Source organism: Falco naumanni, chromosome 1 (genome assembly GCF_017639655.2).
Source record: "Falco naumanni isolate bFalNau1 chromosome 1, bFalNau1.pat, whole genome shotgun sequence".
Lineage (NCBI taxonomy): Eukaryota > Metazoa > Chordata > Aves > Falconiformes > Falconidae > Falco > Falco naumanni.
Window position 1 is genome coordinate 34,925,805 of NC_054054.1, and position 10,744 is coordinate 34,936,548.

At 41.7% G+C, this 10,744-nt stretch overlaps 1 protein-coding gene across 1 annotated transcript; it reads right to left on the bottom strand.

The window, feature by feature from the left end:
• Positions 1-517: 517 nt before the first annotated feature.
• Positions 518-6,335, bottom strand: LOC121085768 (cytosol aminopeptidase-like). Its single transcript, XM_040588757.1, is given in 7 exon segments — positions 518-936; positions 938-985; positions 1,095-1,207; positions 1,851-2,043; positions 3,648-3,750; positions 5,571-5,659; positions 6,223-6,335. Coding segments are annotated over 4 exon segments (660 nt in total). The 5' UTR covers positions 1,992-2,043; positions 3,648-3,750; positions 5,571-5,659; positions 6,223-6,335; the 3' UTR covers positions 518-578.
• Positions 6,336-10,744: the final 4,409 nt, after the last annotated feature.

A 10,744-nucleotide genomic window follows, 5' to 3' on the forward strand; every position in this document is an offset into this window, starting at 1 on the left:
CCTGGGTCCCACCCTCTCCAGAAAACATCACCCCATGGCGTGTTAAATCTGTTTGACGTTCGAACTGATTGATTCAGGGCCACATGTCCCTGCCTGGAGCCTGACAGCCGCACACCAGGAAAGGGGGGAAAGCAGCAGGGTGACAAATGATGGGAGATAGTGGCAGGTTCCCCCTCAAAAACCCACCAAACGCCGAATTCCCTCCATTAGTTTTTGTAAAACAGTTACAGATACACTCTTGCTGGCCCTTGTTGAAGGCGCACTGCGTAACATAGTGCTGAAGCCATGCTAATCGTACTAATTGCAACAGCTGAGAGAGTCTGATGGCACATCATTTCTACCCTGATACCAACAGCCATCTTACTTTTTCTAAGGAAAAATTTTAAAATGGTATTTTTATAAACAACATTGCCGAGTTACCTTTCACGTCACCTACAATTCATGCAAACCCAAGGCACAGCTGTGATCTCCATCTACCGTCAATACTCTCTCAGTCAACACACACACCCAGGTAAGATTTATTGTCTGCCATAATTATACTTACTTTACATATAAAATAGAAGCTCAAATGTTTTCCATCATCGTGTTTTGGTACTAAGTATCTTAATAGTTGCATAATAGGAGGTGACAAATCTCAAAGGTGAAATATTCTTACCCAAGTAATGATTTATAAAAGGCGTTTGGTAGTTCATTGACATAGTGAAAATATGCTTGGGGCATTCATTTACAGATAGTACTTTAAGATTTTTTTTTCTTAAGGCAGAGTGGATGATTTTAGAGTAAGTGTTTAATTTGGTATTGTGACTTTCTTGACTTAATCGAGCTGCAAACTCTACTAGTGTTCTTGTAGGCTGCCCTGCCATGCCTTTTCGAAGATAGGGCACCTCATCTTTATTCGACATCACACCAGCTATATCTAAATGAGCCCAGTGAGGCATTCACAAATTCCTTCAGGAATGCAGCAGCTGTGCATGCTCCTCCAGCTCTGTGGGAAGCAGAAAAATTGTATTGTTTCTAAAGCAACACCAACAGTGCAAACATTAAATAAATGCACTGAAAGAAAGGGGCACATGAAGGATACTGGCACACCTTACCTGCTATACTTTCCAATGTTACTCAGATCTGCAAGAGGACAGTCTGTTACTTGTTTTGCGTAATGTTCAAAGGGAGGCATTCTCCAAACTCTGTCTCCTGTCAAAATGCTGGCCTGAAAAAGAAACAGTGATAGTTTTGGCGTTTTTTTTTAATAAAAACCCTGCATTTGTAAGCCCCACTATCATGCATATTTTTGTTCAGCTTTGATCAGTATAAAAGTCTTCAGCCCAGTATAATACTAGGTATTGGGAAATACACTGCAAAACAAAGCAGTGAATCCTACTTTTTTAGATACTTAAAGTCAAAAGGCAAAATCTAAAGACTGCGCCTTTTTTTTTTTTTCATTTTTTCCCCTGACGATACAAATCCTTCCCTGCAGAGACTTCCTTTAGCCATTCCACTTCAGCCACTCATGAGCCTCTCTGAATTTGTCTCTGTGTTAAGCAAGATCAATTATCTTTTTAACATGAACTAATTACTGTCAGTAGTCCAGAGCTTATGCATATGGAATAAGTTACCAGAACATGCAGATTCAAGATGATGTGCATGCTGTTTGCTGTATATTAAACCTTACTAAAGAGCTATTAATTGTCAAAATTATATTCAATTAAATACAGTACTAACACCATTCCTAATGCAATAATGTAACTTTTAGATTTCCATAAAGTAACACTTTCAGTAACACACAACCTTTCCAGTAATAACTGCTATTACTAAGTTATTACTATGATCTAATAATAATGCAGATGGCCTACCTCATAAAGGTGAGTCCAAAGCCAAGATGAGTTTGTGAACACTCCAGTCACAGCAGACCCCAATGCAACAGCCATGACACCTACAGACATACCTTCAAGGCTATACAAAGGCAAAGGTAGACCTGAGCTATTCCTCTGCATCCTGACTCCTCACTTTCCATCTTTAATTCCCATTATCAATAATTTCTGAAGTCTGCAAAAAATATGTTAGTACACTTCAATTTTTAGAAGTTTAAACATTGTCAAAACAGGTATATAAACTAGCAGAACAAGAATTCATAAACATTATATTCTGTATTTCGTGAAATGAGATTTTCTGGTTTCAGCTTGATGTTTCTTAGCAATATTTCTAATACAATGCATTCAGCAATAACAGTGTCCTCAAAAAAAAAAAAAAAGTGTAAATTATATTTTCCATATGGAAACAATAAAAGTGAGCGGACTTTTTCCAGTTTATAGACCTCTACAATTTTCAAGCTGATACTTCCCCTTTTGTGAATTTCACTTGAATAGGTTTTTGTATGGCATAATTTACTCAAAGTGAAAGTCATCTTTATCAAAGTACTAAATTATGCCTAAACCAGAGGGATTATAGACATGTTTATTTTATGCCACAGAACTGCTTCTCTAATATCAACACTCAATCCTCAGTGAGATTAAAAAAAAAAAAAAAAAAGGTAATTTAACAAAGTGATATATCAAAGAGATTTCTACAGGAGCTGTCCTTTTTTTACTTGGTGCCCAAGCAACCCAAACACAGAATAATCTGTAGTGGGAGTAAACTCCTCCTCCTGTCATGCCCTTTATATGGGAATACTTTTATACAAGCAAATGATCTTAACATCAGCTTCCCTTCTGTTTATTGAAACATTTGATCAGTATAAAACATATCAGTGTTTGAACTGGTAAAACAGATGGAACATAATTTAAAGCACTACTAGAGAAAATATAGAAAGCTAATTATTTTGTTTAGCATATTCATTAAGCAACACAGTGGACTCCTGTTGGAACTACTCTTCCATGTTTGTTCTCATTTCAGCTAGTGAATTCACCCATGACAGCTTGTTACTGCGGTTCATGAGATGCATACACAAGGCTGCTGGTTTTAAATTTAAAATTATAACCTCATTCATATACAACTGTAGAGATGAAACAATTGAAGCACATTTTATTATGCCTGAAAGTATGCAAACTGCACATAAAATAAAGAGATACTTCAGTCAAACAAACTCTTAGGAAGATGATAATGACTCTATTACCTAGTTTCAGGGAGACCTAAGCTAGCTCACATAACGGAAGAACTGGTGCTGGCTAGGTCAGAGCTCAGGCAGTCCAGAAGCCATTCACAAAGAAACTACTTTGGCTCCAGCATGGCCATTGCCATATGGACTTGGTAGGATACTTCCACAACCATGCCAGCATCTCTGCATCACTTAGCACTGGGAGTTGGGAGGACTTAGCTCAGAAATGGAAGCACTGGGAAGATCTGCAGAAACATCTGCAGGAAGTCTGTGTAGATTTTCCTGCTCTTTTAGGTTCCAGCTCAGCTGGGCTGGCCCAACTTTGTTGACATTGCTGTACCCTGCATGCCAATACCCTCCCTTGTCCTATAGACACAGTGCAGCTGTACAAGTTATTAGAGCATAAACTGTGCTACCTGTTGTCCCGCAACATGTAAAATCATCTCAGCCACTATTCAGGTTGGCTTTCTAAACAAAGTGCAACTAATCCACAGCCCAATTAATGACAGCAACAAAGAACTGACTTGCAAAGTGAGCTAGGGGGGAGACTGCTTACCTGTTAACGTTGCAGCATTCACAATAGCCCTTGCATTAAAATTGTGGGCATAACAGAGAGCATCAGCTAACAGCAGTCTTCCTTCTGCATCTGTGTTATCTACCTTCAGGTGCAAAACCAGTAAAAACAGATTAACTACTCAAAATATCCCTTTCACTGACTAATTTCTTACTTACTATTTTAAATAGCTGTCAGGTTGTAAATGCACTGCCACAGGCCCTAGGAACTTCAATTAATCAAAATTTACTCAAAATAAACTACAAAAAAAAAAAAAGAAAAAAGAAAAAAAGAAAGATAATACTGATATACAGTTACATTTATAAAATAAAATTTGTAACTGAGGTCAAGTCATCTTTCACCACTGCAACCTCCTCTGTATGCTGGGCCTCTGTACTGCTGACTCCTCAGAAGAGCCTGGAGGCTGGAGATGTGCCCCAGTGGAGCTCCAAATCTCCCAATTGGAGATTGTTACCCCAATGGAGTAACCATGCCCAGAGGGCCGCTTACCATTCCCAGCAAAGCCCCCGGAATCTCAGGGGTGGGTACTGAGCAAGCACAGTGATCTGGCAAATGGAAACTGCAAAGAAGGAGAGAGTTGTCTTACCAGTGTCTACAAATATATTAAGGGCAAGTGTCAAGAGGATGGGGACAGGCTCTTTTCAGCAGGGCTCAGTGACAGGACAAGGGGCAATGGGCACAAACTGCAATGCAGATGGTGCCATCTGAATGTGAGGAGAAACTTCTTTGAGGGTGACAGAGCACTGGAACTGGCAGCCCAGAGAGGTTGTGGGGTCTCCTCCTCTGGAGACATTCAAAACCTGCCTGGATGGAATTCTGTGCAACCTGCTCTAGGAGAACCTGCTTTAGGGGGGGGATTGGACTAGATGATCCCCAGAAATCCCTTCCAACTCTGACCATTCTGTGATTCTGTGCCACAAAGAAGCACAGACACAAGCCTGGAAACAGTTCTTTGTTGTACTGCTTTCTCTTTGGACCTTGAAACTAATTTCCTAAAAATAAAATAAAATAAAAAAAATATCAATAGCCTCTTTGCTGCTTTCCCCATTCAGGGAAAGCTCAGGATAAATTCTGCAAGATTAATTGCATGATGTGCTCTGAGCTACTAGCACCATCTTGCTAATTTCTTCCTGGTGGGGGGATGTGTGCCCAGCCTTTTCCCTCAAAGCAGAGGGTGACTGAACTCAGTTTTGGGACAAGAACCTCAAGGAACTAGAAGGCTCCGCAAGTCAAAGGTGGCAGAATCACAGAAATCCAGACAGACTGAAATATTATGCCATCTACTTCTGCACAAAATCAGTCATCTACAGCACAGTGACTTTCAGTACCATTTAATCTATTATATGAATATGGAACAGTTTGGATTAAATATTAAATATGTATTTTGGATACTGATTTGGAAAGCTCCTTTGAACCAACAGCCCCTATGACTCAGACCTGATTGTACAGAGCAGCTTGGCAGTGTAAAGCCCTTGGTTACGTCAGCGGGAAACTAATACTCTTATGTCTTACTCCAGATAGCGGGGAAGTGTCCTGAAGGGTCTGCTGGAAGCAATTAGTAAGCTACTCATTCTGACTGAGAATCTGTATTTATAAGCATTGTAACCACCACTTGTGCGAAAACAAAGGCTGTCTAGCATGTTCAGTAAATGCTCATACTTTTCAGCTTTTCCTAGCAATTTATAAAACATGTCTAATCTCTTCAATCTAGATTTATATTTGAAAGAATCTTATGATAGGAATTTCTAATTAATAACATGCTTATATATATATTTTTAAACTGCATTTGCACTGCTTATCTTTTTAAAGGGTCTTTTCAAACATGTATTCTGACTGCAGCCTTATAACTTGATTGATTAAACCAATTAACTACAAGTATTCAAAATCCAGGTTTCACATACACACCTGTATTGTTTTTCCATTCTTGGCTCTAACTACATCCCCGGGCTTGTTTGCCTTGCTGCTGGGCATATTTTCACAGAGGGGTGCCAAACCTGAGAGAGAAAAAGTGCAGTATTAGTTTCTTTCTCAGAGAAGGTGCAGAAACAATACTTAGAGAAAAACCAAACACCTCCCTAAGAAAACAGTACTATTCTCATCTTGAATTTATGCTGAAAATCCAGCACAGTCACTGAAAGATACATGGTCCAATTTTCAATCAGGAAAATTCCTCTGCATGTTGTACCGCCACATACTCCCACCTACACCATTTTAGGCTTTTACCATTTACCACTGCGATTGAATTCTACTTTATGCCCAGACAACCGAGATCAGAGGAGCAATAAATATTATCCTTATGTCTTCCATATAAGAATAATTAGTCACATGTAAAGGGATTTCTTTCTTTCTGAAGATAAAAACTTCTCAAATTAACACCCTGAGCCAGTCAAGCTCATGCTCATTGTAAATAAACATTGTTTAATGTCAAGAGGGGTCCAAGGACTTGCCATAGGACTCCAACCATAACAAGAGCAAATAGAGATGAGCCAAAAAACCAAGAGGGTCAGTTTTAAAAGCTCTTAACTATGAATGGGATAATAGGATGAAAGGCACTCACCATTCCTAGGAAAAGCCTGCTCCTGGCACAAGGAATAAATGAATTGTGGACAACCTTTTTTCAGTGGAATCACGCACACAGACTTGCTCCTCAGATTCTGCCCTTCCCATCCTGTACTTTTAAGGTAAGCTGTGGTGCGGCCGTGTGCTTTGCTGCCCTCTACTGGCTGAAGCATAGAAGTGACATAGAAGTTCTCAAACATCCTAGAAAAGCTCAAACACAAGGAGGAAGTTTATGGGATGTGGGAGAAGGGACAGGCCGCTAGGGAGGAATGTAGGAACATTATCAGAATATGCAGGGAGGTGACAAAGAAGGCTAAGGTCCATTTGGATTTAAATCTGACAAGGGATGTCAAGGACAAGAATGACTTCTTCCAACATAGGTAGCAAAAGGATGACTAGGGAAAAAGTGGGCCTGCTGCTAAATAAGGTGGGTGCCCTGGTGATGAAGGATACAGAGAAAGCAGAGTTACTGAACGCCTTCTTTGCTTCAGTCTTCACTGCCCAGGCCACCCCTCAGGTTTCTCAGACCCTGAAGGCAAGAGAGAAAGTGTGGAGAAAGGAAAACTTTCCCTTGGTTGAGGAGCATTACATTATAGATCATTTTAGCCAACTTGACACCCAAAAATCTACAGGCCCCGATGGGATGCACCCCTGGGTGCTGAGGGAGCTGGCAGGTGTTACTACGAAGCCACTCTCCATCATCTTTGAAAGGTCATGGAGAACAGGAGAGGTGCCTGAGGACTGGAGGAAAGCTGATGTCACTCCAGTCTGTTACAAGGGTATGAAGGAAGACCCAGGAAAGTACAGACTGGTCAGCCTCACCTCCATCCCTGGACAGGTGATGGAACAGCTCATCCTGGATGCCAATCTCTAAGTGTGGAAGAAAAGAAGGTTATCAGGAGTAGTCAACATGTATTCACCAAGGGGAAATCATGCCTGACCAACCTAATAGCCTTCTATGATGCAGTGACTGATTGGGTAGAGGACGGGGTAGCAGTGGATGTTGTCTACCTTGACTTCAGCAGGGCTTTTGACACTGTCTCCCACAACACCCTCACAGGTAAGCTCAGGCAGCGTGGGTTAGATGGGTGGACAGTGAGGTGGATTGAGAACTGGCTGAATGGCAGAGCTCAGAGGGTTGTTGTCAACAGCGCAGAGTCCAGCTGGAGGCCTGTAGCTCGAGCAGTGTTCCCCAGGGTCAGTACTGGGTCCCGTCCTGTTCAACTTATCCATCAGTGACCTGCATGAAGGGACAGAGTGTGCCCTCAGCAAGTTTGCTGATGACACTAAACTAGGAGGAGTGGATGACACACCAGGAGGCTGTGCTGCCATTCAGTGAGACCTGGACAGGCCAGAAAGTGTGGTCTGCTGCCCTGCTTTGCCAAAGTCAGGGTCAGGATACGCAGTGGGAAAATAGATTTCCAGGCCCCCTTAGCTTAATGTGCATGTACCATCTGGGTCTAGAAACTTCTGTCGCAAATTTAGGTAAAAGAAAATAAAATAACACTATACAATTTGTATTACTGATGGTGTAGTTGGGTGCACAGGACGCATTTCTTTAACACCGTCGGGTGAGACTGTAGTTATAAATTGCATCTTAGCTACAACGTGTTGAATCAAATGTATAAAACATGGAATGATACATGGTAAAAACATCAGCATGGTAAGACCACGTAACAAAATAGGATTCGCTTAACCCATGGACGACCAGGGAACCAGGAAAACATGTCAATATCCCAGCCTTTCCACGTCTGGACAGGAACATGGGCCAGCTTTTGTATTCCTGCAGTAATCTGTTCAATAATTTTGCTGCCATCATCAATTTTTAAGCAGCAATTAGAATAATCTAGTTTACCACAAACACCTCCTTCTTCGGCTAGCAGGTAATTGAGAACCATGCCATGCTGCAATATTGCTGTTCAGCATTTGTGTAGCCTGATCTGCCAATAGGTCAAGGGCATGTGCTGTCTCATTAGTAATGATCTCCAGGACAGCTTGCAACCAAATAATGCGATTTGGATTATAGATAGGTTCTTTAGCACCGCTGAGCCACTCACTAGGGTTCCAGGTGGCAGGTCCATAATGTTTTAGGATACGTTGAGGGGTCCGCTTCTCTTGGCCCCAGGTTTTATTGCTACCACCTGTTATAGAAGTGTCAATGGACCGCCGATATCGATTAAGGTCATCATATATTGTAACTCCCAAACTGTCTCCGTTTTCCCCTGGTAGCAGGAAATAGAAGAGGCGTATATAACCCACATAACATGTTCCACTCCAATTATTTGGTAAATTTCAATAAGCATGATGACCACAAATCCAATAATGACCTTTTAGGGCCCAAGTTCCATTTATAAATGGTCCATCCCCTTTGTGCCTTCAAATTGGAATTACAAGGAGTTTCAAAATAAGTGGTGTTTTTTAAGTCCAAAGGGTGCTTAATTCGATTATTTGCCTTTTTCCCTTTAATCCAAAGATCACATTTCGATGCTTCTACTGGACTACTATAGTTACACTTAACGGTTACTGTTTGGTTAGTTATGCCACTGATGGCACAAGTCAAAGGGTCAGATTCCCTCAATACCTTAGCTCCAGTATAGATTGCTACTAGACCAAAAGTCAATAAATAGGTTTTTTATGTCCAGTTTCATTGACCCATGCCCAACTTAGCCTGCGAGGGATAAGTTTTTCATTGGTGGTGTTGTTATACAAACACCATAACATGTCACCCTAAGCATGAAGAGAGTGGTTATAAGTTGAACAATTAATAGGTCAACAGTCTGGAATAATACAATAATTTCCATATTTAAATGTCCAATTAGACACAGTGACCCACAAAAACTCCATTGCTGCTGTTCCGATTCAAACAGTATTCTCCTTTTTCTGGAACTTGGATTTTCCATGGGTTTATCTCTTCATTCCAATAGAATGAGTTATTACCAACGGTTATGTCACTCAAATTACTCACGAGCCATTTTGGGGGTAGTGGTTTTGATGTCCATGGCCAGTCTTTAAATCCTAAAGGACTCCCACATATCCTACAATTAGTCAGATTAAAAGCATCAGCCACCTGCTGGCCTAAAGCTGTAAATCCAGCTTGCCACCCTCTGAGCGTGAGGGAGGCACAGGAGCTTCCCTGGATATTAAACATGGTGACAATGGTCGACCAAAACAATGTCTGCAGTGGTATGCCAAACATCCTAAAAATATTAATAAGGCGAATACTGGTGAAGCCACACAGACAATCAGCAGCTTCATATGGCTGTTTCTTTTTTTCAGGCAGGCTCCAGAGTCCTCATCTGGAAAAGGAAAACCAGACTCGGTTCCTTCAAAGGAACCAGAAGTAAATTGTTATTAGAAGGGTGGAGTAATCCACCTGGTGTTGATTTTATTCTTTTCCATGAGCATCTTTGGCTTTCCAAGCATATTTATTAAGAGTTTCAGCGAGCATGAGAGGAACAGCTGCAATGGCTGGCATTTCTACTCACACAGGCTGTCCAGGACAAAAAACTTGCTCTCCGGGAGTACTGAGAGTCTGAGACTTTGGGGTCAAAGTCGGGGGTTTAGGACAAAAGGCATTCAGTCGGGGACATCCATTTATTCCCCAGCGATCATTAACTCGGGGAACTGCATCCCAAAGGCATTTCACCCGATATGGCTCGTGAGGTTTCAGAAATCGTTTTAAGAATCCATTAGTTCCTTCTACTATCCCGTTAGCTTGGGGGTAATATGAGGTGTGGAATACCCACTTGATTCCCTCTTCCCTCGCCCGCTCCTGCACTTTGGCAGCAGTAAAATGTCTGCCATTGTCTGACTGAATGGAATCAGGTTTTGGGAGGAAACTAAGCTAAATTTTCAGGGCTCACACTGTATTTTCCCCAGTCGCTTGTGGAAAGGCTTCAGTTTGAACTAGGCTAGAAATCACTTCCACGCCTGCTAATGCGTACTGCTTCCCTTCTGACTTTGTAATCTATCTGCCAAGTTTCCCAGAGAGGCTTTTTATCTCTCAAATGAATGGGGGAATCTTCCATGGGGTGTCGCTCTAGTCTAAGTCTACATTGTTCACAAGCTGAAATACAGGTTTTGCTAGATTCCCAAGTGACAGGCCAACCTCTGGCATGTGCCTCTTTGTATAAATCATTAGACCCTGAGTGGCCACGCTTAACGTGTAACCATTCCAAAAGTCTGTCCCAGTTTTCCCCGGTTTTATTTTCCTGCTGCAAAGGGACAGTTCTGGCCAGTTCATCTGCCCTATTATTCCATTCACCTGCCAGAGTGCCCCTTTCCTGGTGAGACGGTACCCACGCTACCGCAAAATCCCCATGTTTGGCAATATCTAAGATTTTTTGCCACTTCTCCTTTTGCCACACTGGCACTCGGTTACTTCCCAGTTATTCTGTTCCCAAAAAGGGAGCCATTCCGTGCATCCTTTGAACACTGCAAACGAGTCAGTGTAAATGTACACCGGAGTCTTAGCCCCTTCTTAGCTATTAAACACACTCCACACTGCCCCTAACTCTCCC